Here is a 27557-nt window from a genome sequence, read left to right on the forward strand (position 1 = left end):
AGTCGTCAACTCGACCACCATATGCTCTTAACTCGCATATCATTTATATTAATAAATAAATACTGAGTGCTATAAAATTGGAAAATGTATTCTTTTTTTTTTTAAAAAAGGTTTAATGGTAAAAGTTTAGCTGACTGTCTTTTATACTCTACAGGTTTAATTTTAAAGTTGACAAACTTCATATAACTCGCTTGAAGTTAAATGTAATTAGTCAGTATTTTTTTAAAGTCTTATTAGATTTACTTCCACCTCCAGCAGAACTTCTCTTCTCAGACATCAAGAGGAACAATAGGTTGGCTGAGTAGTCTCCCATATGAGTTAGATTCCTCAACACAGACCAGAATCTAAGAAAGACGATCAAACAGAGACACATGAAAGAAGGTGGTTTAAGAATTTAAGAGATCCTGGCTTCATCCAAAAACTGATTCTGCAGGATACCTGTGCCACCCAGTGGTAGGCCACTATCTCCCCCTATTGGAGATACAACGGTTTCACTGGAGAACATGATCAAATAATGTGCAGCAGACCTTAATAAGCTAATATATTGCCTTTAAACTGTAGATTAGTTTATAGATTGCAGTTTGCAGCAGCCACACTGAAGTGTGAAGAGGTGGTTGCAAGAGTGTAACTGCCATAGATTTAATAAATAAATGAATTTTAGCATGCACCAGTTTAAAGCAAAGTAAACCCCTATATATCAGGCATGCCAGATGCTTATTTGAATTCCAGCCCATGCCTCAGTAACCCTTGAAGCACTAGCATAAGAGGCTCTCATGAGAGCCAGGTGGGAGAAGTGCTGCAGGCCTCCAACCTTTCTCTAACACTAAATAGATGACTTCAGTTCAGGTTAGGGGCGGAGAACTGTTCCGAATAGTTAATGTTTCCTGCAAATATGTGGAAGTCTAAGAAGGGGTCCTCTGACTTTTTCTCTCGTCTGAAGTGTTTTGTTTTTATTCCACTGTTACTTTGCAAAAAGGGACATGTGGTTCATGAGGATATTTCATGTATGAACCATGATGCAAAAACACCAAGATGGTATAACAGTTTCAGGTCTGCATTAATGATTCATTATAATATTTCCTGCTAGAGGCATCAAGCACTAACATGCCAGGGTTAGGATATTATCTCATGTACTTTAAAAAAGAACCTCATGTACTCATTTAACACTACAATAAACAGTATTTTGATTGTTGTTAGGAAAAAGCAATAGAGAGAGACACTCTGGCTTATCAAATCTCTAAACGTCCAATATTATGCCTCAGATAAGCTTTCTCTTTTCAGCATTAAACTTCATAGACTTGGCGGTATGCATGTGCATGCACTGCGTGGACACACGATGTCTTCTTGCACAGGGTCGCCGCCTCAGGTCTCGACAGAGAAAGTGGAAGGAGACATCCTGCCAGCCACCATCACACCCCCTCACCCAGCAGTGAGCTGATTACATTTAGCTATAGCCTCTAGCTCATTTCCTACTAAACTCCACATCTCGACAAAAAAAGAGCCCCAAACTACAATGAGCCGGAGCTCTCGGAGGTTAGAGGGTGATGCAGCCTGATGGAAAAATCAATAATGACCCATGGGATCAGCAGGTGACAGGACCTGATGTAGACTTGGAATTTTTTTTTTTAACATAGGAGTCAGCTACCATGAATAAGCTTTAAACAGCAAATCCGAAACTGCCCATTAAACTCCAAGATAAGCATATTACACTATAATTAAGTCACAACAAATTCTAATAATTTCCCCCTTTAGCAAATTGCAAAATATATGATCCCGAGCGCGTTTTTTATAAAGATAGATTATGTGTTTGCATTGAAAGTATCTACCAAACTCTAACCTGTTAACTGGCCATCAGTTTAGCATCTAAAGTTTAACGTGTAGTCCAAAAACAGCTGGGGATTGTGGAGCATGCAGAACTAGATAAACAGCCACAGTAGGGTCACCAAGAAATACTGACCACACTGACCAGCAGAGGACAGTCTCATCCTACATTGTATAAGGAACTCAAAGTGGGAGTCTGTTCTCTGCAAGTGTTCAATATAATCCCCTAAAACATTATTCCTCAAGTTGTCATGTGTTATTTTTCTAATAAGGTATCTACTACTGTACAAGTAGCACCTGGCACATACATATTTGAAACTTTCAGTGAAGCACGGCATCAAGGAGAAAGAAAGAAGATGGAAACAGTGCTGATAGCTACTGAACCTTTATGTCCACGGATATAGGTATATGAGTTTTAATTTGACAACACTGATTGATTTTGGATCTGTGAAACATCCTAGATTTATGATTAATATATTTACAAAAAGTTAAATAACATATGTGCCACGTGGTATTATAAAATTACAAAGGTTATTCATTTCCGTATACCTGCTCAGGGAGTAAGAGGCTGTACAAATACAAATACAGATACCAAGTCTTATACTGTACAGTGAATAATCATTTAAAGAAATTCTGAACTGTTGATGTTTGACTGAGGCCTTTAGAGTCTGGTTTAGCATCCAATAGCCTTTCAATCCCACAAACCAAATCCCCCTCAAGTATCACAACAACAGAAGTGAGGAGATGTTCTCAACTTGTTTTTTGTGGCTGAATCTACCTTTGAAGGGGACAACTGGAGAAAATGCTGAGTAAGTGCATGTGGAAAAACTAAAAAAAAAAGCAGGTTAGGAAAAAATAACTTACTAAGCAGGCAATGCAAACTCAAAATGTCTCACCAAGGCTGTGCAGGAGGGGTAAGTGAACCCAAAAACAGTCTGCATCTTTGGGCAAGATACTGTACTCCGAGTTGTCCCAATGCATCCATCAGACTGTTATTGTTCGTGTGGATGATAGACAAAGTGCTTAAGTGTAGAAAAAAGTTAGTATAGAAAAACACTATGGAAGCACCAGTCCATTCATTTATTATGGACCTCAGTTGTGTAAACGTAGCATATGTGTTGTGCATACAGCATATAGAGCCGCCTCAGGACGTGTGTGGACAATCAGCAGAAAAATATTCTGTGAAAACATCTTTTATCCTTGTAAAGATTTGTTGTTGCTATTGCGACAAACTTCTTTTAGTCATATTCAATTTGGATTCTTTTCATTGCAGGTGTTACCAGAAAGAATGTAATGCTTTATAAGAAACCATAAAGTAAAACCTCACAAAATATTCAGGTGGAGAGACCTTAGAATTCAAAGCTACTTTTGGAAACAACAAAACACTTAGACATACTTTTAAAGTGTTAAAGGTTTCACTCTGACAGGATTCAACTGTGAGGATGACTTCACGCTGAAGACAGTTTTTCACCAGAATGTGTGAACTACATGCACTCAATTAAAAGTGATTACAGTGTGACTCCATAATAATCTACTATTGTCCTCTTCTTGTGGCACAGCTCAATGTTGCATTTTAAGACTTACATTTAGATTAGTCTCAAATATCTCAAATGAACTGACATTTTTCATCAGTATTTCTTTTCACAAGAGAGTTATAGTTATTTCGTGCTCTTCCATTTCTGCACTCTTAGCTACTGCAGCAGACCATTTTATCCACAGGAGAATTTCAAGTTTTGTGCCATCTTGAGTATTTTTGAAACGCTGCTGTTCTTGTGCATACTCCACTCCTTGAGCATCTCAGTTTCCAGTGGTTACATGAGTCAACACAGACTTATGAGCCAAGAGTGTTCTCCAAAGATACTTTAACAAACAGGGAAAAAACAGAGTGAGAGACAGAGGGAGGTGGGGGGGGAGGAAGTTGGAGAAAAGAAAATCAAGAGTAAGACCACAAGCAGGATCTCTAGAGTGCCTCTAGTGACTCTGTGTTCCCAGCACTATCACAGATAAAGAGAGGAAGGGTGAGAGAGACAGAGAGGGAGAGCGTGGCGAAGACTCGGAAGAATAAGGGTCAGTACAGGGTTTGTCTTTGAAAGGAGAGGAGCAATTTCTGGATGTGTGAGAGGGATCTGTGCATGTGTTTTGTTTGCTCATACTAATAGTTACGGCCATTCTTTCACCGTGTGCACAGAGGACATATCAAAAATAAGCCTCCGCCATGAGCCGGACCACCTTCTTTGAGGTAAGTCAATGCACAGTTTTACTGCTACTTGAATAAATGACACGGGCAACTGCCACTTCCTGATAGAGTGAGTTACTGAAAGGCACTTGACCAAGGGACTCTACAGAGTGATAAGAGGTGCAGCCAAATTTGGGGAAAACTTAACAAGGCTGAAAATATTACATGTTGTTCTAAAGAGATCGGAAAGTTTATAAAGTCCAAGTTTATTTTCCAGATAAGCTCAAAGCTGGAGGTGTTTTTATGATTTTTCTGTAGCCTTCAGTTTTGGCTTAAGGGCCTGACAAGCTTTAATGAAGAAGCAGACAAGTAATTTGCTGTAAGTGCAGCAGGCCTATGAACTCGAGCTAATTACAACATGCTCTGGGAAGTGTGCCATGCTCTCAGAAGCTGTTATCGAAATCACAGTGGAAAATATGGAAATAGTTAAGCTTCCAGTCTTTACAGTAAGACAGCCAGAAAATCCACCTTCACACTGATTGAACAGTTTTAAAAATGGTACTGATCCTCTACTTCTGATATATAAGAAAAAAGGAGGTTTTACAGGATGGAAACACATTTGCCGTAATGTTTAACTTTCCTTTAACTTCAGGCTGCCTTGAGATTGGCAGTACAATATTTAAGAGAGTATCTTTATCTTGATGCCTTGGAGGCTTTTCAGACGTACTTCATCCTTCACTCATGAAACATCATCTTCAACTTCATGAAACAGCCATTTAAGTAGTGGACTGCAATTTGTGTCTATTTGTGTGTAGTGTACAGGGTCAGACACACGTGAAAAATTTAAGACAAACTAAGAGGTGAATCGATTACCGTCCTTGACTGAAAGAGAAACTCTGTCTAGTCTGTCTATCTTATAAAACGAAACAGGGCCCTGAGCACTAGCAGCATGTCTGTTTAATCAGTGGAGGTATGGAGATGTCTAGGAGAGAGGGCAGTGAACTTTTTTAACACTGTCTGATCAAACAGTTTAAGAAAAAAGTGTCTTTGTGGACCTAGAGAAAGCAGATGATAGGGTCCCAGGAGAGGAACTGCGGTACTGCATGAGGAAATTAAGAGTATGTGAGGGTCATGCAGGACATTTATGAAGACAGCGAGATAGTGGTGAGGTGTGCGCTAGGAGTGACAGATGGGTTCAAAGTGAAACTGGCTCTGAGCCCATTCTTGTTTGCACTGGTGACGGACAGGCTGACAGATGAGGTCAGTCTTTGTCTTTGTGTGTGGACTGTGATGTCTGCCGGTCACATTATGATCTGTAGTGAGATTATGGGGCAGGTGGAAACGAGTCTGAAGAGGTGGAGGTATACACTGAAGAGAAGAGGAATTAAAGTCAGTAGAAGCAAGACAGAATACATGTTTTTGAATGGGAGGAAGACAGTTCACAACAACAGGAGCCTTTAATTGAACTAAATTGAACAGTGAAGCTATGAAGAGTATAGGTGGTGAAAGGTTAATGAGTTTAAATACCAGCCATCCAAAACAACAGACAGTGCAGGTGAAGGAGACCGTGCAGGTGAGGTGGAGCGGGTGGTGACAAGTATGAGGAGTGATTTGTAGCAGAAGGATGGCAGCAAGAGTGAAAGGGAAGGTATAAAGATGCTGGTGAAACCTGCTATGATATATTGTTTGAAGATGGCAGCACTAACAAAAAGAAAGGAGGCCAAGTTGGAAGTGCCAGAGATTATTAGATTTGTGATTAGAAAGGAAAATATTAACACGACAGCTCAGGCTGAGCGGTTTGGAAACAAAGTTAGAGAAGGACATGCAGAGGAGGAATATACTGGACAAAGGGTGTTGAATATGGAGCTGCGAGGCAGGAGGAAAAGAGGAAGACCACAGATTCAGGGATGAAGGAAGACATGCAGAGGGCTGGATGTAACAGAGCAGATGGAGGAGGGTAGGGTGGAGATGAGCAGATGTGGGGACCCCTAAAGGGAACAGCTAGAAGACGAAGAAGATTATGGATGAGAGTTTTCTCCAGTTTTATCAGTTAGTTATATTAGTTCAAAAACAATATATTTTTTAAAAAAATTAAAAAAGCTGGCAAGCTCAGTTTCTCAGATTTTACCCAGCAAACATAAAATAAGTGTTTATTTAAACATTTACTTAAATTTCCCCTGCATCCCCAAGGCCTCTGCAAGCATGTGCATGTTCTGTACAACCTGTGCTGTCAGCACTGCCGCCCGCACAGGAGGACAGGAAATCCTAATGATCGGTTTTACAAAGGCATGGCACATCTGAGTGCACAGTGTGCAGCCCAACGACACCGTGATGCTCTTTACCAGCATGCTAATACATCAGCGTGTGCCACCACAACGCAGCTGGGAAAGCTGGCAGATGGAAAGCAAAACAATCCCATCTCCCATGATGCGCTTTGCTGAGACATGAGCATGATTTGATTCCAGATCCCGCAAGCATCCTCACACATCGCAAAGAGTGAAAGGGTGAAATAATCATTTTATATATGGAACACTGAGGTTTGCAGCTAAACTTTTTACTTAAACCTCTGTATGAATTAAATGTCCTATAAAACTTCATTCACTATATCCAAAGAGGCTGATGGCTTTTATGTTGAGCTTTTCCTCATCCTCATTCCCTCTTTTGTGACTGTGCACTCAGCAAATCTTCAGATACCCATTAGTGGGTTATTACACTGTCCAGTAAAGGAACCTATTTAGCAAGGACAGCTCTGCTGAGCAGCACAGTATGGAGTGCTTTCAGAGCAAATTGTGGGCCCACCCACCTACCCTCCTTGCATATGCTATACATCACCGCTGACATGGTCTAATTAAGATGAAAACAAATGTGTGCAAGAAAGCATATCACTAAGGACAAATGGACACACTTTGCAGTAGGTATTTTAGGAGCAGACGTGACCACATTTTATTTGAGGCGTTTATATTTTAATCAAATTGTGTTTTTACAGTGATGATTACATGTGCAATAATGTCTACCTTACAGCTGCAAGAAAGCAATACATAACTAAAAATAGCAATAGAGTTTAATCTTGTGCTACTGTGATCAACAAAGCTGAAAAGAAATCTTAAATCTGGCGTTTACTCTGTGGGTTATATACATTATAAAGGTGCCTCATTTTCTTTCTTCAGGTGGAAGTTCTTGATGCCAAGACAAGGGAGCAGCTTTGTTTTCTAGACAAGGTATGCTGACATTTTAACACAATTCATACGTCTTAAGTTTATAATTATGAATAAATAAGGACATGAAAATGACTTTTCAATCTCACTGACACACAGTGCTTTGTATTTAGTGCTTGAGTCTGACATAAAGTTGAGTTTATAATGACTGTAAACTTTCCTTTGCATTAAGGTGGAGCCCCACTCGACAGTAGGAGACATAAAGAGCCTTTTTCACAAATCATGTGAGTGCCTATAATAGTAATGTAGCGCACAAATGAGTCTGTTTAGATTTGTTAGAAGCACATGTGGCTGTAATTTTGTTAGTCTTGCTGTTACCTAGAACCCTGTCAATAAATAGAACAAGACTCGAGTTATACTATAATTCAATAAAACACAGAAGATCAGTGCTCCTAGTTCTTTATTATCTTTCACTGCATGTTTACTGTAAACAAATCCTTCAACTTGTGGTTATTGGATAAAAAAAATCTCTGAATGAAAAATCTTACAGTTCCTCCTATTAAATCTCTTCACCAGAGAGCTGTCCTTCTAAAAAACTATTTTTTATTTACTTCTCTGAAGCCCACAGTGCTTCTGTCATCAGCATGTGTCTGGTCAGAAACGTTACCAAATGTCTGCTGAGCCCAAGGCCATCGGCATCTATCAGAGTAGCAGAGCTCAACGTTATTCCATTGTGATCAATTATTTTTGGGCCTGAGGCCAAAAAACTGTGTGTGCGGTACCAGCTATGTCCAACACTGCGACTGTGTTTGTGTGTGCATACGTGCTCGTTTGATCGGCACAGATCCTCACTGGTATCCAGCAAGACAGGCCCTGAAGCTTGATCCAAGTAAGTGGCTGTGATGTAAATATAGCATTTAGTGTGTGTGTGTGTGTGTGTGTGTGTGTGTGTGTGTGTGTGTGTGTGTGTGTGTGTGTGTGTGTTTTATAGCATTAAACACTACAGAAGGCAATGTGGCCCCAAAGTGTCAAGACTGGTTACTCAGTTCAGGTTTCAAACTGTCTAAAATATTTGGACCTCATTACCCACAAGTACCCGTATAGATAAGTATGAGATCTTTTTTCTTCATAAAGGCCAACATCTCTACAAATACTCTTGATTTTAATTAAAACTCATCTATTCATAGATACGTCTGTATCCATCACTTCAGGCACTGCTGTTTTGCAATGCTACACTTACGAAACTGGGGTGGGACTTAAATACTGTATGTCTAGCTCAGTACATTTGAATCAAGCTGTGAATTTGGGTTTTGCAATAAATCAACAAAAACTGTTTGGTCTGAGATTGTGTTGCACTTTCCAGGCCATAAACTTTTAGATACACATGCAAAATTGGATGCCACAATAAAGTCAAAGCTTTAAACAAGAAGCACTGTGAGAGCACAAACATCTGCCAAGGAAGCTCACTCTGTGGGCGCTACTTACTTTTCTTTGATTTAAAAAAAATATATATATTTTAAGACATTTGTAGTGCAATAAAAAACAGATAAGGGCAGCATGGCAGATACTTACTTTGATTACACAAACAAGTATTGATTTGTAAATAACTGGACATGAATAACTCAAGCTTACTGTATAATATTATACTTTCACTAAAAATGTAACACATTTGGAGGTCAACTTGACAGAAAAGCAGACTTGAAACGTAAAAGTGAGGTCAGAGGTCAAATGTGAATAATATTTAGATCCAAATTATAATGTGATAATTATAATGTGATATTTAGAATCGCCCATATTGATATGATGTTCTAAATGTTTTCAGTACAAACAAAGGCAAAAGGATTTTTTAAGGAAAAGGCATAAGTTCTACGGTTTTTTGTCACTTTTCTGACTAATTAGTCATTAAGTTGACCACGAAGACTTCAGATGACCTCATTGGATATAAGATACATTTTAGTGGATTGTTAATACGACCCCGCTCTGCACCAGTAAAAAGTTTTATCACATTGTGACAAAGTGGCTAGGACTGAATTCATTTACCATTTGTCACTTGCATATATTGTTATTTTGTGTTCTGTTATCTAATCATAATGCTTTAATGTAAACACAGCACATGTAACCTCGCCTCTGCATACTATCCCGGGTCTGTTTGTGGTAGCATTGGTTATATTCATTACAGCAGTGCAAATGTTCTCAAAGCTAAATGTCACTTCATCATTAGTTGATTTGAATCTTTCATTTGTTTATGTAGTTTGGTTATACTTGTGTGTTCCTTTGTGCAGGTCCTATGTGTGAAACAGGTATGTGGGAGGGGGAAAATAAAGAACACTTAAAAGACACTTGAACAGTCTGCAGATGCTGTCTTCCTATCACTTTCCATGCTGCTTATGTTATGCTACCCCACACATTTATTTAAACCTTTTTGAGCTATCATGTTTGCAGACAGAATAACACCCACATAATCACTACCAAAAACATCACCTCCATGGCAGAGGTAACGAGAGAAGGTTTATGTTAGTATAGAAAGAAAAGTACGTGTGAGGAACACAGTTCCTATTTACGGTTCCGAAAGTGAGCCTACACCTGACTTCTAAATGTATCTTTGGTACTGTCAGTTCAGTATTTTCAGGTGTGCTCCTGACTTGATGGAGAGCTAAAGTCCATCAGAAAGAGGTCAGAGGTAAAAGGTTTGTGATAACCTACAGTTGGATGCATTCTGCAAAAGCAGTAGAAATGAAAAACCTTAAAGAGGATCACACATCTTCAGTCCCCAAAGCACTTTTGTAGTGTTGCTGACCACTCAAAGTGCTTTACACTACAAGCCACATTCAGTTTTTTCACACAGCACTTTATGCTGCGCTCTATGCTGTGCTCTTTCAGCCACACTCATGGCTAATTCAGATTCACCATTCAATCTAACCTGATGTAAATGGACTGGTTCTTATATAGCGCTTTTCTACTCTGTCCGAGCACTCAAAGCGCTTTATACAGCTAATTCATTCACCCAATCACACCCATTCACACAAGCACTTCTAAACTTAAGTGCTAAGTAGCTAACATTCATACACATTCACACTCCGATGGATGCATCGGAGAGCAACATGGGGTTAGTATCTTGCCCAAGGATATTTGGCATGCAGACTGGAGCAGCCTGGGATTGAACCACCGACCTTCTGGTTAGTGGCTGATCCGCTCTGCCACCTGAGCTACAGCCACCCCCAAATAAATGAAATGAAATAAATGAAATGAAGACAATCAAACAGACTTGATTGTTGATTAATCAAACAGACTAATGCGGACAACTGATGATATGCCACCTCCTAACCCTAAAAATATCCTTGGTTGGATATAGGATCATTCGCTATTGATAAAAGTTTATGCAATAAGTTCTGGCATATTTATCTTTACACTCATCCTGTACTTCAGTGAGCAGTGAACCATTAATACATTCCAGCGTGCTGCTTCCATTACCAGCCACGCAGGCCCAACCACTCCGGCAGAACAACCACATCAGCGCAGTGGAAACACTGTCACCTCGCAACAAGAAGGTTCATCTTTACAAAGTCATCTTAACTATGAAAGCTTTTGTCCATTTCTCCTTTATTGTTTTAAAGACCATTTAATATGCATCACTGCTCCATCCATTTCAGCCCAAATTAAAGCTGTAAAGGCAAATACAGCCTAACCTGATGTATGATGTTGGAAGGCTTTAGTCTTGTATATCTGGGATCTACCTGGCTGCTAAGAATTAGACAAGAGAACTTTGGTTCAAATCTATTTGGGTCAGTTGCCCCTCAGGATATTCTAAAAATGTTGCACAATTAGTAGAGCAAATTATCTGTGGCCGTGCCCCCTGGAGCTTCCAGGTAGAAAGAACGTGTGCTGAAAACCTGAAACTCTGCACAGCGCTGCCTGTGTCACTGGGAAGATTTCTGCTGTTGTGTCCATTTCTCAAGCCCACATTCTAGAGGCGATGATCTCTGTTGGATAGTAAAAATGTTTGTTGGTATTTTTCCAGATGGATTTATTTGCCTAAAGGTTTTTTTTGTTCTTATACAGAGGGAAAATCACTCAGAGATGATGAAATCTTACAGAATCTGCCAGTGGGGACCACTGCCACCATGTATTTCAAAGATCTTGGTCCACAATTAGGATGGACTATGGTACGATTAATTCAACAGGCATATTGGCAGTTGTTGTTTTTTTTTTTAATCTGTGACACATTAAAAAAAGAAAGTCATCTTTTCTTCTGTTTTCAGGTGTTTCTTGCAGAGTATATCGGGCCCCTTCTGAGCTACCTCCTCTTCTACTTTCGAATACCCTACATTTACTCAAACCGATATGCACTTAGCTCCAGCCCCCACCGTGTTGTCACGTACGTTGAAAATGAAATATCAACTACAGCACAAATTACGACAGACCACGGCTAAATTAAAATTGTTCTATGATGAAAACATGCTATTCTAACTATTATATATACGTATACATGTACTGTGCAAGAAAATGACCAGCTGCCAGAAGCCAGTCTTATCCCTCGGCTCTCTCTCTCAGACTGGCCTGCGTCTGTCATACCTTCCACTACACGAAGAGGCTGATAGAGACAATCTTTGTGCATCGCTTCTCACATGGGACCATGCCTCTCAGGACTATAGTCAAGGTGAGGAAAAGTCTAAAGTTAAAGAGGAGAGCCTCTGATAATAAGCTCCTCTCTTTCACAGTGTGTGGCCTCATTTTTCCTGTCCTGCACCAGTTTTTGTTTTTTCATGTTTTAATGTTTATTTATAGCTACAAGCATGTAGCACGTACCACTGCCAGTTTCCAATACCCATCCACACAAGGTCCTTGAATGCACTATAATTCATGAATGTCATAATAAAGCTAAACAAAGCTTCGTTTGGCAATGCAGAATATAACTTGCAGTCTCTACACCGTATCTTTGTGAGGACTGAAACTTCACTGATCACTTTCACATTAAGTATTTATGCATGTGCTCATTTCGTCTTTCAGAATTGTGCCTATTACTGGGGTTTTTCAGCATGGTTGGCTTACTATATCAACCACCCTCTCTATACGCCTCCATGTAAGTCAGTCCGAGTATGCCACATACAACGTTTTTGTTTTTCTCCTGTATTTTCATCATATCAAAGCCAAACTGTCTTTCTCCGCAGCATACGGAGAACTGCAAGTCAACTATGCACTAATTCTATTTGTGGTACGTATACTAATAATTACACTGGCATATCACAAGCACAGACTCCTGATATGTTTATTTCTGCTCTAGATGTGTGAAATGGGCAACTTCTCCATTCACTTGACTCTGAATAAGCTCAGGGGAGATGGTGAGTCGCTGAGCTTTGTTAACATTCATGGATGAAGCAGGGTCATCCATCAATTCAAATACTGTAAAATGAAATTATACATATGTAATTCATTCACTGGCCGAATTATTTTTGCAGGACCCAAGGGTAGAAGATTTCCTATGCCAAATAAGAACCCCTTCACCTGGCTTTTTTTCTTTGTATCCTGCCCAAACTACACATACGAGGTAACACGCAGCATTCAGAACGGTTTATCTAGCATTAAATTTTCATTCATGCTTGAGCATTTACCTCACTTTCTGCTTGCACACTGGACATACACTGTAGGTTGGAGCTTGGGTGAGCTTTTCTATCATGACCCAGTGTCTGCCAGGTATGAGCTTCCTTTCACCTTTTGCTGTCACCAAGTGAGCATGTCCATAAATATAATCCACTGTGGAACTGCATGGTTGATGAGAAAGCCTCTTGGTTATCCCCACATGTTGTATATTTTGTCTTTCAGTGGCATTTTACACATTACTGGGGTTTATTCAGATGACCATCTGGGCCAAAGGAAAGCACAGAGCCTACATCAGGGAATTCAAGGACTATCCCAGTCTCCGAGTGGCTATTATACCTCTGATTCTTTGATAATGGTTAAAGCATGAACCTCATACAAAGAAACAAAGAAGTCTGCTGCTGCTGCTACTATGCAATTTTGTCTACAAATGAATGAGCCGAACTAGGAGGAAACAGAGCAATAATGTGGCTGTTTACGTGTTTAAGGCTTTAAAAAACATGCCGGAAACCTTTTAAAGTCAGCAATAATAGCAGTGTTTAATATCAACAGAAGATTGGATTTCTTTCTCAGAGGTTGATTTAGCATTGTGATAAAACTCAGAGTTCTTCCTGTCATATTAGCTACGCTTTAACATTTGGATTTTCTATGTTTGATTCTTTCAGAATATTAAGGAGTGTTTGAGAAACCAGTGAGGAGTGCTGACTGCATATTGGTTTGTTAGCATAGGTTGTTGCTTTTTATTACGAGATGAAAGTTTTCTAGTTACATGTAAGTGAAAGAAATTGAGCATACTCATCCTCATCATAAAGTGCCTGCGGAAGCAAACGAAGAAATTTGAAATGTCACAGCATTCATTTAAGAGTGCAACATCACTTTTAAGCTCTCAGGAGGAACGCTGATGAAGCAGGTGTTTAATCACGCTAAAGTTAAGCCCTTCTAATGCTTATCTCAGATAGTTTTCTCCAGAGAAGTGCAAACTGTACTGACATTAATGTACAGAGACTTTATCAGGTAGTCAGTGATAAGTGCTGCAGTTCTCAAGCCTATATTGCCTAATCTCAGGTTAAAACTGTTCTTTTTTTGGTTATAAAAGTGAATGCAAGGTCTGAATAAAGGTCTACATCTTAAAGAAAACACACTTCATTATTTATTGCCTCACAGAAACACGTCATCATCTTCTAATGACACTAGGTGCTGCAAACAAATCATGAGGACAAAGCGCAAAAATTAAAAATTAATGGCATAAAGAGATCATATTAATGAAATGTATTTAACAGCGCAAGAAGGATTCTGTAATGATTATGAGTTGTATTGCACAGATCACCAATAAATCTCATGATGCTTCGAGTAATACCGCATCAATAAGGTGCTAAGCCTTTGCTTCTCTGAGCCCTTACTCCACATATCTAAAGAAGGCAGTGAAAGTGAATCTTGCTTGGCATCTGAAGCAAAAATATATATATAAACAATCTATGCTTTCTTTACACATCCACATTGAAGGTTGTTTTTTTCATATTTCATCAGTTAAAGGCCTAAAAGGTGAGCACAATGTGGAACAAATAGCAGGCAGGCACAGAAATGGTCCACATTTTCCAAAAAGTCAAAGCCCGCTAACATTGTTTACCGGAGAAGCAAAATCGAGCAGCATGCACTTTTGCCACGAGAGAAATCATTTAGGGATCGACTTCTTCACAGACTGCGCTGTGAGGTTAGAAGATGCAACAGATCGACTGCAACATTCCATCAAACGTGGATTTAAAACACAAAGGACTTCTTTTCCGCAAAAGTTGGAAACCAAAAGTTTATCCTCTGTTGGCATCCAAAAAATGATGCGCCTGTCACTGGTGTCTGTTGGGTTGGGAGGAATTTTTCTGCAGACTGTCTCAAATCAAAAGGGGGCCCCGATTATACCTACTAGCTTTCAGTCCCCTCAAAGTACACACATCAATAGGACTTTGAACACTGGCTTCCAATGACATAAAAATGAGCAGCTCTCTTCCAGCTGAGCTCATTAAATTAAGTTCACCTCCCCAAAGACTTGATGGGTGTGGTATCAATATATCGCTGGGCTCCAGCAGCTTTTGGATGCAATACAATACTTTCATCCTCTCTTGACTGCTGCTTGGCAAAATTCACAAACACCTGCAGGGACAAAGAAACAAAAACAAAGATTTGATTAAAGCAGCAGATTGACATTAGGGGCCAAGGTACAAAATGCAAAAGGAGGTTAAAATATGACCGACGTGCAAAGTCTTGCAACATAATGAAATAGATCTTTTTTCCATTTTATAATTCATTGTGTTGTGCATTTCTGCACCAATTTACCTGGTCGAGAGTGGTTTGTGACACTGAGTAGTCCTCTATTTTGAGTTTCTCCTTATTAGCCAGGACCATCTGAAAGATCCTAGCCAGGGAGGATGAGGAGATCTTGTACTGTAGAGTGTTGTAGTGCTTCTCTCTCTGGATGCAGCCAGGGAAGGTACTTTCCATGAATGCTTCAGCAGGGTTCAAGTCCGGGGCACAACCGGGCTCAGACGCCCTGATCTTCATGGTGACCACGTAGCCATCGCCAAATCTAAAGTGTGTAAAAAGACGGGCACTTTTAGTGAAATAGTTGCTGAAACATTGGTGGATAAGAAAGGAGGAAAATGAAGATCAGGTATTTTGTTATATGAATAAATAATAAAGTAAAATGACCAACTTGTATTTGAGATGCTGAATAGTTCCCAAACACTTGAAGGATCCATTAACCATAATGGCCAAGCGCGTACACAGTGCCTCACATTCCTCCATACTGGAAAGAAAATCATAACAATTAGATGCCGTGCTCACTCACATGTGTACACACATAATACAGAGAGACAGGGGAGAAATCAGAAGATCAGAACAAGAAAAAGTGTCTTTGTAAGTTATTTGGACACCATATACTGCTAGTATTGCCTCAGCGTAAGTTGTAAAGGGCATATGTATTATCTGGACACTGGGACTTTAAAGCGGTAGGGTGGATGGTTTTCCTGTAGGAATTTTTAAGTGACACACGTATTACTTCCTGCTTTCTAGTGAGATTTTGTGCATTGGTTTATGGAGTAAAAAACAAAATTCATTCACCAGGTGTGAATTCAAAATGCAAAGGAATATAATGCCGTAAGGTTATCTCTGACTTATGGCACATGATTTACTTTTCCGTCTTCCTTTCTGCATTTTCTCTGGGGAAACAGCCCAGAGTATTAAAACCATGTTGCCCTATTATTGGGGGTACTGTACCAGAAGATGCCTCTAAGGCATGGGTGTTAAACATAAGGCTTGGGGACCAGAATTGGCACAGTAAAGACAACAATGGCCCGCTGGACAGCTTTGGAAAATGCGAAGGAGGGCGTATATGTTTAGGCCTTTTTGCAGCTTTCGCTACTGATGCCTTTCATACACCAAAGAAATTAAGTATAAATAAATAATTAAATGGCAGAACTTCTTTACACTGACAAAAAGTGGAGCTTCTTTGGACCAGACCACTTAAGATCAAAGTGTGGCCTACAGTGTAAAGTTTGACGTCTCTGCTCTAAAGCAACGAAATGTGTCGGCATAAAACCCCCACGGCATAACACAGCTGTGGAACGTAGGGGTCAAGCATTCAGATTTTTTTGCTTTATATGTCAGTTATCCATATGTATTTGTTTATGTTAAAATATATGCTTTACCTGTGTGACGTGAGGACCACGGCTCTTTTGTCCTGAATAACACTCATGATGGAGTTCCACAGAAAACGTCTGGAAAGAGGGTCCATACCTGTAGTAGGCTCATCCTAAAGGGCAGGAACAATAAACAAATTAGCTTTGGCACATCTGAATTTTGTCCATTATCTGCTTAATATTGTTATAACTGTAATATCCACTTATAACCCACTAATCCTGTTATTGTTGGACTCACCAGCAGCACCAGAGCAGGACAGCCAATCAATGCAATGGCTGTGGAGAGTTTCCTCCTGTTACCTCCGCTGTAGGTCCCAGCACTGTGACCTGCATATTCTGAGAGACCCAGCTTCTGGATGGCCCACTCTGCAACCTAAGTTAGAAGAAGATAAAGTTCCCCATTTCAAAATAATGTCACAATAAAACGTCATCCATCAACTGTCAGACCTAGTTCTGCATCTCACCCTGCTGATCTCAGACTCTGGCACTCCACGAAGGCGGGCGTAGAGGTGTAGGTGTTCTCTGCCTGTCAGCAGCTCATCTATGGCATCAAACTGAGGGCAGTAACCCATGTTCTGATGGACATCCAGGATATTGGTCAAAATGCTGTGAGAGATTTATGCAGATAAGTGAAGTGTATCAAACCTTCTTTTTCACCCAGCATCACAGAAACTTAAAACAACGGCGATTATCAGCAACTAAATGTATTCGACATCAATGCTCAAATTCAGCACGGAACAACTGCGATGTACAAACCTGTGACTTGCAACCGAGGCTTCTCCTGAGGTGACATTAATGTCTCCAGTCAACATCTTAAAGGTTGTGGTTTTCCCAGCTCCATTTACCCCCAGGAGACCGAAGCACTGTGGATATTTGGAAGCAGAAAAAGACAGCCTTAAAGGTAACATACCGTAGCATATATCAGTTTAACCAAACCTCTACAAACCTCTCCAGGTGATACTCCGACACAGATTCGGTCTACTGCAGGGATAATTGTTCCTGTGTAAGTCTGGTAAGAGAACATCAGAACAAAAATAAAGCTCAAATCTTTCTCCAAAATCAGTTGTTGTCCACAGTGTGTCCTAATAAAGACTAACACTGACCTTGGACAAGTCTCTCACACGTAAAATGTCATTTGATTTTCCACTCTGATAAATTCGCTGTCTTTCCTCTCCAACATCCACGTCTTCATCCAAAATGTGAGGCTTTGGGCAATCGGGTATCCTGCCAGCGGGAAAAAAATTGCTACTCAGTCATGGTTTGATTTGGTGTGTTATCTGGACAATGACTTTCATCACATGTGTAAATTTACTTGCCAGTTATTCAGGAAGAAGTGATACTGGAAGAGAATATTAATGATGAAATAGACAAATCCCTCAACACCCATGCAGAACAGGTTCTTCCCAATAAAATCCCAGTTATAGGGATCTGGACTGTAGTCCTCACCTGAGAAAATGTAGAAACAAAATTCCTATAAATCCTACTTTCCCAGTTGGTGCTTTTCATGTAAGTTTCTCCAGCCTATTTAATGTGGAAAACACTGGAATGCATGAACCGTTAGATACACATCATTAATATTTCATGTTGCATCTTTAGTTCACATTTGCATAGCAATAATGCTGATTCTGTTCCAGGGGATCTTGTTGCCTAAGCAGTCTTTGCAGCAACACTGCAGCTGCTTCGGGTCATGGCGGCAAATGTATGGTATGAGATTTCTGATGACCTCTTTATTAAAAAGACATTGTAGGATATTTTATAGCTACATGTATTTGAGGGGTATGAGTCTGTGTGGTTCATAATTACCAAAGCGGGCATAGACATCACTTATAGCTTGGTTCATAGCCATGTCTATGAGACCTCGGCCCAGGCAGTAATGGGGGAACATCAGCATCACCCTCTTCAACAGCTGGTTGAACCCATACAGAGCCTAGATAGAAACCCAACGTGTAATATTAAGTTTGACATTAAAATTGGTTGAAGTGGTAGAAACAAACCTACTGGGCTTACCGTGTTGCTCTCAAACAGGTCCAGGATGAAGGTAATGGCACTGCTGTTGATGCCAATGAAGAGGTTGATACATGACAAAGAGACGTAGGCTGTGCTGGGAACACTGAACACGTATGACATGGGGTACATCATGGGTGTCACAGACCAGCTGAGAGAGAAGGAAGGAGATTAGAAAAAGGATCAATTAAAGGGAAAGCCCAGTGCTTGATGCTGATGAGAGGAAAACGCTGCAATAGATCACATTTTATGTTTTTTTGACAGTATGTGCTCTCCAAATCTTTGCCAAATAAACAAAAATGCTGCAATATTTTTACTTGACATGGTATTTAATGACCCAGCCGGGCAATGTAGTGAAAACCTGATATACACGAGCTTAATAAGAATTCAGTGGTGCAGTAGCTCACATTTAGGCCAGATGATAGGAAATATTTACCAGAGGAAGGTTATAAAAACTCTACCCATGTAGACCAAACTCAAAACCAATCAATAATAAAATAATATTAGAATAAATATGTGATAGATATATGCAATATTAGGAAACCAGTCAGCTGTGAAATTAATTCAAGAAGTATGCTTGAAGTTTCCTTTTGATTCAGATCTACTTTCTTCTTGTTTTGTCTGTATTTCACAAGAATGCAAATCTAATGTAGCTCTTAGAGGACAGGCTGGAGTTTATGGTGTGACATTTAATGTAATTACATTAGGTTATTGCAGGACACAAATGACTATGGAAAACTGGATCACACATCAGAGACTGGCTGCTTTAGATGTCATTTTTACTATTTTCAAACAATGTGGCTGTGACAATACCACATTATTACTAGTGACTGCAGGTGACGACTAATTTTTCAGTCGACTAAAAGAGAAGAAAAAGTTAAAATGACTAATCTAAAACTAAAAAACTAAGAAACTAACTAACTATCGAGCTAAATTTGAGGACTGTTTGATGGGCAGTGTCACATTCTTCGATCGTGCTGTTTCACTGTGTGTCTCGCGTCATTCATTATGAACACTGCACGTTACAGTCCAAACGGTCGCAGAAGTAGAAGAATAAACTGATATTAAATATGATATGAAAACACTTTACTACAGATGCTTACATATTATTAAAATATCACAAATTAACATTAAAAAAAACAAATAAATCGCAGATAAAAAGTGTTGCGCACAGCGTTGTGCTGTGCATTATTAAAGAAGCACATTGTTCTGCAATTAATGACAACCAATAAAATAACCACAATAAAAGTGCAAATCTGAAATAACAAGAAACAATAAATCATCCGTCCTTGTCCGGGGCGGCAGTGAAACCTAGCCGCGTCCTTCACCTCATTTGGGGAAACACCAAGGGTTTTCCAGGCTAGCCGAGGGATGTGGCCTGGGAACTCCAGCGTGTTCTGGATCTACCTTGTGTCCTCGTCACCCAGTAGGCAACCACCTCACCTGCCTCCATTCAATATGAAGGTGTAACAGCTCTACGATGAGCCCCTCCCGAATGACTGAACTCCTCACCCTATCTCTAAGGGAGAGAAAGCTCATTTAACCACTTGTCTCCACAATCGTATTCTTTTGCCTTAAGAAAATCTCAAAAATTAACAAAAATCTCATGCCTAGATTAACATTTTTCAACAATATTGTTTGGGCTGCAGCTCCACCTGGTGGCAGATGGCTGAATAACAGCTAAGACAGTTTACTGGCACTGGGAATCAATTAGAATGTTAAGAACTGGATTAAATGACTAGTACGTCTGACACCGACTAGTTTGATCAGTGACAATTATTCATCTAGTCATGCACATCCATAATTATTACACGAAAATCACACATATAAAACAGTAAACTAAAAAGATTAAAGCTTACCCGTAAAGCATAAGCAGAGCAATTAATGGTTGGAGGTTGGTTGGTGAGGTGTAGCACTTCCTGTCGAAAAAGATGAAAATTTCCACCACCATTGCTGCACTGATGAAATAATTAACCTGAAGAGGGTTACAGAAATACCAGTGTTTACAAAAAGCTACTGACGGATCTTCTTGATTGTACTGAAATCTCACAGTCTTAATGTAATGCTGCTGCAGTACCATGTCCCACAGAAAGTTGGCCATCCAGTACACCAGTGGACTGACACCACTGACAAACTGCAGGTGTTTGGCCTGAGTGACCCTCTCCTGGATGAGATAGAGGACAAAGCTGGCTGGGACAAAGGACATGGCAAAGATGACACAAATGGCCACCACTGCATCCACTGATGTGGTCAGACTGGGAAAATGAGAGAGAGATGGATTTATTTTTATTTGTTTGAGGAGATCTTTGTGCAACAAATGTCTTTTTTGGCTCTCTTAAAAAGCCCTTGAAATAAGATGGGGTGATAACTACTTGGCTGACGTTGACTCACACAGTGATCTCAGAGAGCTGTTCTTTGGTGAGGTTCAGAGGATGGTTGATGGCAGTGATTCCATATTCAGCAAGGTTAGCTTCTCTGGGCAGGTTTGCACGGAGGATTGCATTGTTGGCCACGTTCATAAAAGATACCATGGCATGCCAGCCTTTATTGTTATACCACACCTGCAAAAAGTAATAGATGCTGCTGCTGATTCCTAAACAACAGCATGTTCATATTGTGTAGGCAAGTTAATTTTAGAGACAAAGCTTTCATTTAATTAACTGACCTTGACATTGTTTTCAGTCTCCATGTACCTAAAGAACGTCCCTATATCCTCTAGCGTTTGTTTCGAGTATTTTCCCTGCAAGCACAAATTTGAGGCTTAAAAAATAATCACAAAGCAACAAAGTGATAAACATGCAGAAACAGAGATACAGCGACAATGACTCAGACCCTCCACAGAAAAAAACATAGTATTTGGCTTCAAAGGCTTACCCCTGTTACATTGAGCAGTCGTCCCAGCTGACCTGCTACGTCCTGGATGGTCTTTGGCTCCACGCCTAAAACAGGGAGCTGTGCTCCCACTGATATACCCCCGTACCTGGATGCCACACAGAAAATCCCTTTGACAGAGCCTTTCAGTAATCTGCCTGCTTTCATACTTAGATTATTACCTTATTTCAACCACTAGAGGAAGAACCATACCACTGCACATAACACAACGTCTTCAGACACAACCATGTCAGACATTTCCACTATCTGGACTGAAATGGATTTTCCAATAAATTCGTTTGATTCAAATTTAAATTACCTTTGTTCATTCACCCAGTATTTGCTTTTCAAGCTGAAAAAAAAATCAGATGCAGAAATTAGATATTGTTTTCACCCTGGATTATATTAAAACAACTGGCAAGAACTTGTCCAAAACACCTGGTTCTGATGATTCCAGGGTAGGTTTTCACCAGGTAGTCTGAAATATTCCTGCCTGTTAGGTCCACGAGGACATCTCCTGTTGACTGGATCCTCTGAGGAATAGGAACAGGATTTCTCTGTCAACACTTATCAGCAGCAGTGGATCGAATGCAGATGTAATTCCACTTATGGATCTTAGCGTTGTACTTATAGTATAATTGCATGCACATAATGTGGTCATGTTCAGTATCAGTTACGTAACCTACCTGTGGAGGTGGCAGCCCTCCAGCTCCATCAGGACACACAGGAAGCATGGTGAGCTTTGTAGGTGTGCTGCACTTGCATTGTGGAGACGGTCTCAGGGAGCTCCACTCTGTGCCGGCCAGCATTTCTATGAGAGCAGGGTTGACCAAGGGCATCTCCCATTCTGTGGTGATGTTGTTACATGGGAAATCTCTTCCAATGGAGGAAAGTAACTAATGTTAAACAAAAAACACACACAAGACAGTGCAAGAACCGCTAGTTCTGTTAAGTTGACTTACTCCAGCGGTTCATCCGCCATGCACCGAGTCCCAAAGCCGGGCTTTTCCAACAGCACCTCGCCGAAGTACCTCATCTGAGCATCTGGAGGGCGCTCATTACTACATTGGGTAAAGTGTAATACAAAATAGCAAAAATCTGAAAATTCTGTCCATTTACACATTTTACACAAACATTTGTTGAAAGATGTTTTATTTGAGCCAGACTGATCAACCCAACTGAACAGGTACATCTTCTCGTAACAGCTAAACCTTTCATGATGGCCTAGTGCATACCTGAAGAAGGTGTATTGTTGTCCATACATCCATGGGCTGAGGGTCAGGCTCGGATACTCTCCAAAAGGTGGAACGATCAGAGTGAATGTCAGTGCCAGGAAAACAAAACTGGCAGGCAGGACAATCTACCAAAAACAGAAAAACAAAAACCAATCTTACACAGCTGAAACACATAGTGCACTTTGCTTGTTTCCACAGCCGTCCAAGGCAATGGTAGTTCTTAAAATAATAATGATAATGACAATGTCTTTTATTAAGATATCATAAAATAAGAAGGTTACCTGGGCAATGAAATCTTTGTAAGAGCGTGTGGCATGATGCAACCTCTTGATTACCAGAGCAAAGAATTGTTTGGTGGTCAGACAGAGGCCTCTGACCTGGTAGGATCCTCTGCCTGCACTGCCTTCTGATGTGTCACATGTACTCTGGCCATTGGACTCTGAAATAAAAGCTTAAATTAAAATTACTTCCACCAGAGATCTCAATGCTAAATTACAGCCGCCAGTGAGCTAGCCAAGCATGTTTAGTCTTCACTGTGACCGAAAAGCATTTGCCAGCAGTGCTCAGTAGCCTGACTTTGGCTGGCCTAATAGCAAAGCTGAAGCTCTCTGCATTACACTGTTGCCAGGAATAACCTTTGCCAAAATAAGTAGTAGAAACAAATACATAAAACGAGATTAAAAGAGCATCTTATAATCTTAAATGTTAGTTTCATCAGTGACTGATGGGATTTTCTGGCCTGGTGAGGTTCTAGTTAGCTGAAAACAAATGCTACAAGCAGAAGGAAACAGCTAGCATGGCTTTGTATGTTAGCCTTTTCAAATCTACTAATGGAGCCGTTATGTACCAGAGTAATTAATGGTCACTTCCTTTGTGTATAAAATGTTTCTAAGCTTTTGAAAACTTTATTACAAATATTTTGTCAGCTTTTTCATGTTTTTTATATATGCTAGGCTAACTAGCTGTTAGTAAGTACTTTCATTTTTACCATGCAGAAATCTCTTTATGTTATTTCCTTTTTAGTGTAACCTTCACAATAACTGTTGTTTTCCTCACAACAGCAGCTACTGGCCAGAGCTGTGAGCTTAAAGACGCTGTCACCTTTTAGCGGTTCCATATCAACAGCGACTCTGTTGAATCCACAGAGACTAGCTCGAGAAATCTGTTGCCATGACTTGTTGTCTGAGAGAGTTAAAGAATGGATATGAAGGACATATAACATAATTATGGGTGGACTGAGAAAACAATCAGAACTGTCAGGCTCCAATCAGGCTTTGATAAATCAACAGGAAGAAAAAAAGTGGTGAAAAGAAAATTCTGCCCTAGATTGAGCTCTTTCTACAATCTGTTCATGCTTTACCTTGAAAACATTTCCTCTTGGTTGCATTCCCATCTGCAGTGACCTTCAGAAAGATCTGCAAAAAATAAATAAATATCCATTTTAATTTCAGGACATAAGACGAAGAAAGTTTAATGAAAATGTTTAAAAAAGTGTTTGAAAAAGTTTAAATAAAATGTATCTTTTTACAGAGACAGCCAGGCAGTGACAGATTGCCGGTTTTTAAAGATATAATAATTATTTTTTGCTTCTTTATTTCTAGTTTTAGTTATGGAGTCACAATGTTAATTTGCAAACGTAAATGGGTATTGATATTATCCCTATTATTGAAACTACTGCTTTTACTTTCAGGGTTATTTTTTTCCACCCACCTCCTCCAGAGACGTGTCAGACACACCAAAGCTGCTGAGGCCGATGTCCAAGAGAGTTTCCTCCAACTCCCTGAAGAGGCTAGCATAAGCCCTGGGCTGGAAGTTACGATTGGGCAGAAGAAAGGTGAGCTCCTGGCCAATAGCCTCAATCAGGCGTGCCTGGGGCACATGATGATGGACCAAGGCTGTGATGCTTTCCATGTTACCTGCAGATAAGAAGATAAGATAAGAATTATATTTTGCCTTAAATCGGCCTTTTACACATTATTCTTTGCATTTAATCTTTTACTCAGTGCACTTAATTTTCACACTAATAATGATAATGATTTTAATTTTATAGGTCACAGTATTTCACAGTGAATACAAGGCGTTTCTAGGTGTGTTGTCAGCAGATACAGTAACCAGAGTGACTGCAATCCATTGTAAAGGTATTATTCATCAGCATGGCAAAGGGAGTGTGCCCTATAGTCTTAATAATTAGATTAATAGCCTAAAAACAGGTTCAACGAAAATGACAATAGTGTCGGCATAACAGAGTGATCTCTGATACTAACAATATAATGAATTAATGGCCAGCTTTTCCCACAGTAAGTCTTCTAAATGTGACTCACCATCCATCTGTCTATCAGGGGTGTGACTCTCCTCCCGGTTCGCTTTAAATGTCGAACATTTCGAGCACACACACGAGCAATCCTCTGTGCAGTCACAGCTAGGCTGAAGGACACGGTAACAAGATATTAATGAGAAATCGCTGTGTCGCAGTGTTAAATATACCATCAGAAAAATAAGAAATCCCGCTGTGTTTTCTTTGTAATGTTGGGGGTTTTACAAATGTTATAAGGAGGAAGGAACTTAACTTTAAACCAGGTTTACTTTAATTTGCAAAACTACAACATCTATAACTTTAAAGAGGATAATGCACAAATATACAACAGGTTCCCTCTTCCTTAGTTCCCACCTTGAGAGTGTCATGCTTCATGCGGCGTACAAGAGTGAGGTAGAAGCCAGCACCAAAACAGTTCTTTAAGAAGATTGGGGAACCGCAGCAGTAGAGGCGACCCTGAGAAATGATAGCCACGCGGTCGCTCAGCAGGTCAGCCTCGTCCATGTGATGGGTGGACATGATCACTGTGCGCCCTGCAAACAGCAGAGAGAGAGAGAATTTAATAAAGAGAGGCTGAATAATGGAAATATGCGTTTGATTTAAGAAAAGCTTTTCAAAGCTGAGTAATAACTCGTTTTTATTATGGCGATTTCAGTGGAGCTGGTCTGATTGTGGTGTCATAAATCCTTCCCGCCCAAGAATATATTAAACACAGTCATCCATGTTATACTGGAGGCATCTGTCAGTTGTAATAGAAAATATTTATATATATTTTACTTTAAAGTTTTAGTTCAGCAAGGTTAAAGTTTATGATGGTGATATGAGGTATGCCAGAAAAGTGTAATACGTGCTGTTGGTAGTGGTTTTGTTGCTATAATGACTTGTGCAGGATCTAAGCTTAATTATTTGCTGGCCATCTAGACAGACCAGTCAGATTTATTCATCGTCTAACCTCTACAGGCCATGTTGTGTAACAGGTCGAGCTAAGTGTGTTTAATGATTTTCATTTTAGATTTCTTCTAATGTGAATAGTCGGGTTGGGTAATTAATTCTCTGTATGAGCACTCTTGTACTCAGAATATTTTCGTGTAACACATAATAATGTTTTCTTAGTACAATCTACAATCGCAAATACAACACATTGGTATAAATATTTTAAAAACCAGTAACGTTTTTAAAATATTTATACCAATACTCGTCTAAAATGTCGATCAGTGTTACCTGCACGGTATTTGAGTAGCAGGTCCCAGATAGAACGTCTGGAGTAGGGATCCACCCCAGATGTGGGCTCGTCCAGGATCACCACCTTGGCCCCGCCAACAAAAGCCAGAGCAACAGACAGCTTCCTCTGCATGCCCCCTTGAACAGAACACCATCATTATACATTATTGTGTGTGCGTGTGTGTGTGTGTGTGGTCTGCATTACAGTGAGCTTTGATAGATCTATGTGTGCATCTGCTTCCAAACACACCTGAAAGATTCTGGGTCAGTACATCCCTCTTGTGAGGGAGACCCAGATCCTGCAGCATGTTCTCCACCTCCTCCTCAGCCTCTGCTATTGGACGGCCTTTCAGCAGAGAGTAGAAGAGGATGTGCTCTGCCACAGTCATACTGATAAAGAGCAAGAGAAAGACAAAGAAACAGTGATCCAGCTATACAGTACGGTGCTATCTTTATATCTGTTTGCTCATGTAACATGTCCAAAAACTACTTTTGTTATTAATATATGAGGAAGCACATACTACTGAAAAAGGACATTGTGTTGAGGACACATTCCCAGAGACTGTCGGATAGTGTCCATGTCCGTGCGGATGTCTTTCCCATAAATGGTGGCTGTCCCTGAGGTGGGAGGATACATACCAGTCAAGACAGACCTAGGAGAGACAGAAGAGAAGAAAACAGATATTAGTCTATTTTCTTTAGTCTATAGATATACATCGATGGGCATCTATGTACTGTTTGGCATACATAGTGGTGGTCTTTCCAGCTCCATTGTGCCCCAGAAGGGCAGTAATCTGGCTCTCATAGAAACTGATGGAGAGGCCATCCACAGCCGGTCTGAAGCAACTACCGAACATCTTGACCAGGTCCTTGATGCAGACACCCTTTACTAGATCATCTGGCTCTGCCTCGAAGTAAGGCTGCTCTGTGGACACCAAAGACACATTTCTTCTCTTTCATTTGTCTAGATATGGAGTTAATAATGCAAGACAAAAGAAAACTACTGAATACTGAGTGACAGAATATATGTTTTTCAGTAAATTAAAAAAATGTAATATTTCCCAAATGAAAGCAGGAAGGAACATATGAGCTCAGCCAACTGGAATGCCATACAGTGCAAAGGAAACGTTTCCATCACTTATTAACTAAGCATAAACCTGAAGGGTTAGCCGTGCACATTCACAAATGTCAGCAAGTGTAAACACAGACAAGGACACTGAGTTCCCACACAGGTAATGTTGACAGTTATAAATGGAAAATGAGGGGCGAAGTGAATGCAATGAAAGAGAGCCCTGATCCTGCATTGAAATCAGCTGTTTGCCTGGAGAAACATTACATAAGTCCAAGTCATAAAATACATAATTAACTGTACTGGCCAAAATGCACCCTATGGGAGGAAGCTAGTTCACTCATGTATGAAAACACAGACATGTATGTTGATTTATCAAGTTATTATCATGTATCATATCACTGTAT

At 40.0% G+C, this 27557-nt stretch overlaps 2 protein-coding genes across 4 annotated transcripts in view; one reads left to right on the forward strand and one right to left on the reverse strand.

The window, feature by feature from the left end:
* The first annotated feature begins 2060 nt into the window (after positions 1–2060).
* Positions 2061–13884, forward strand: tecrl2a (trans-2,3-enoyl-CoA reductase-like 2a). 2 transcript variants are annotated; one of them, XM_085172454.1, is made up of 13 exons: positions 2061–4060; positions 7165–7215; positions 7385–7436; positions 7997–8041; positions 11212–11315; positions 11412–11527; positions 11704–11809; positions 12160–12232; positions 12321–12364; positions 12434–12491; positions 12609–12697; positions 12798–12843; positions 12973–13884. In XM_085172454.1, the coding sequence occupies exons 1-13, from the start codon at positions 4037–4039 to the stop codon at positions 13098–13100; spliced, it is 936 nt and encodes a 311-aa protein (XP_085028580.1). In that variant the 5' UTR covers positions 2061–4036; the 3' UTR covers positions 13101–13884. The 2 variants fall into 2 exon arrangements, with proteins under 2 accessions (XP_085028580.1, XP_085028581.1); XM_085172455.1 differs by lacking the exons at positions 2061–4060; positions 7165–7215; positions 7385–7436 and having other exon boundaries at positions 7870–8041; positions 11212–11527; positions 12609–13884.
* The window catches only part of abca4a (ATP-binding cassette, sub-family A (ABC1), member 4a), a 30800-nt gene continuing 17117 nt past the window's right edge, over positions 13875–27557 (reverse strand). Inside the window, exons 20-51 of one of the 2 annotated variants that reach the window (XM_085172449.1) lie at positions 26829–27006; positions 26603–26734; positions 26332–26471; positions 26082–26219; positions 25215–25393; positions 24868–24970; positions 24257–24462; positions 23907–23961; positions 23648–23728; positions 22828–22985; positions 22547–22671; positions 22274–22372; positions 21998–22187; positions 21750–21844; positions 21631–21663; positions 21315–21420; positions 21106–21180; positions 20832–21001; positions 20518–20695; positions 20300–20415; positions 18444–18591; positions 18240–18363; positions 17753–17882; positions 17540–17660; positions 17383–17445; positions 17193–17299; positions 16901–17042; positions 16675–16809; positions 16446–16549; positions 15452–15544; positions 15076–15325; positions 13875–14892 (exon numbers count right to left, since the gene is read on the reverse strand). In XM_085172449.1, coding sequence (XP_085028575.1) covers positions 14773–14892; positions 15076–15325; positions 15452–15544; positions 16446–16549; positions 16675–16809; positions 16901–17042; positions 17193–17299; positions 17383–17445; positions 17540–17660; positions 17753–17882; positions 18240–18363; positions 18444–18591; positions 20300–20415; positions 20518–20695; positions 20832–21001; positions 21106–21180; positions 21315–21420; positions 21631–21663; positions 21750–21844; positions 21998–22187; positions 22274–22372; positions 22547–22671; positions 22828–22985; positions 23648–23728; positions 23907–23961; positions 24257–24462; positions 24868–24970; positions 25215–25393; positions 26082–26219; positions 26332–26471; positions 26603–26734; positions 26829–27006 — 4094 coding nt within the window. In that variant the 3' untranslated portion in view covers positions 13875–14772. The remainder of the gene's footprint in view (positions 14893–15075; positions 15326–15451; positions 15545–16445; positions 16550–16674; positions 16810–16900; positions 17043–17192; positions 17300–17382; positions 17446–17539; positions 17661–17752; positions 17883–18239; positions 18364–18443; positions 18592–20299; positions 20416–20517; positions 20696–20831; positions 21002–21105; positions 21181–21314; positions 21421–21630; positions 21664–21749; positions 21845–21997; positions 22188–22273; positions 22373–22546; positions 22672–22827; positions 22986–23647; positions 23729–23906; positions 23962–24256; positions 24463–24867; positions 24971–25214; positions 25394–26081; positions 26220–26331; positions 26472–26602; positions 26735–26828; positions 27007–27557) is intronic. The other variant, XM_085172450.1, reaches the window with a different exon arrangement.

Source organism: Neolamprologus multifasciatus, chromosome 9, assembly GCF_963576455.1.
Source record: "Neolamprologus multifasciatus chromosome 9, fNeoMul1.2, whole genome shotgun sequence".
Lineage (NCBI taxonomy): Eukaryota > Metazoa > Chordata > Actinopteri > Cichliformes > Cichlidae > Neolamprologus > Neolamprologus multifasciatus.

Excerpts from the sequence above, each read along its gene's own strand:
- tecrl2a (XM_085172455.1), top strand. The coding sequence starts at position 11,274 with ATGTATTTCAAAGATCTTGGTCCACAATTAGGATGGACTATGGTACGA. Across the intron at positions 12,233-12,320 it reads CCCTCTCTATACGCCTCCAT|CATACGGAGAACTGCAAGTC; the intron begins GTAAGTCAGTCC and ends CTTTCTCCGCAG. Across the intron at positions 12,365-12,433 it reads ATGCACTAATTCTATTTGTG|ATGTGTGAAATGGGCAACTT; the intron begins GTACGTATACTA and ends TTTCTGCTCTAG.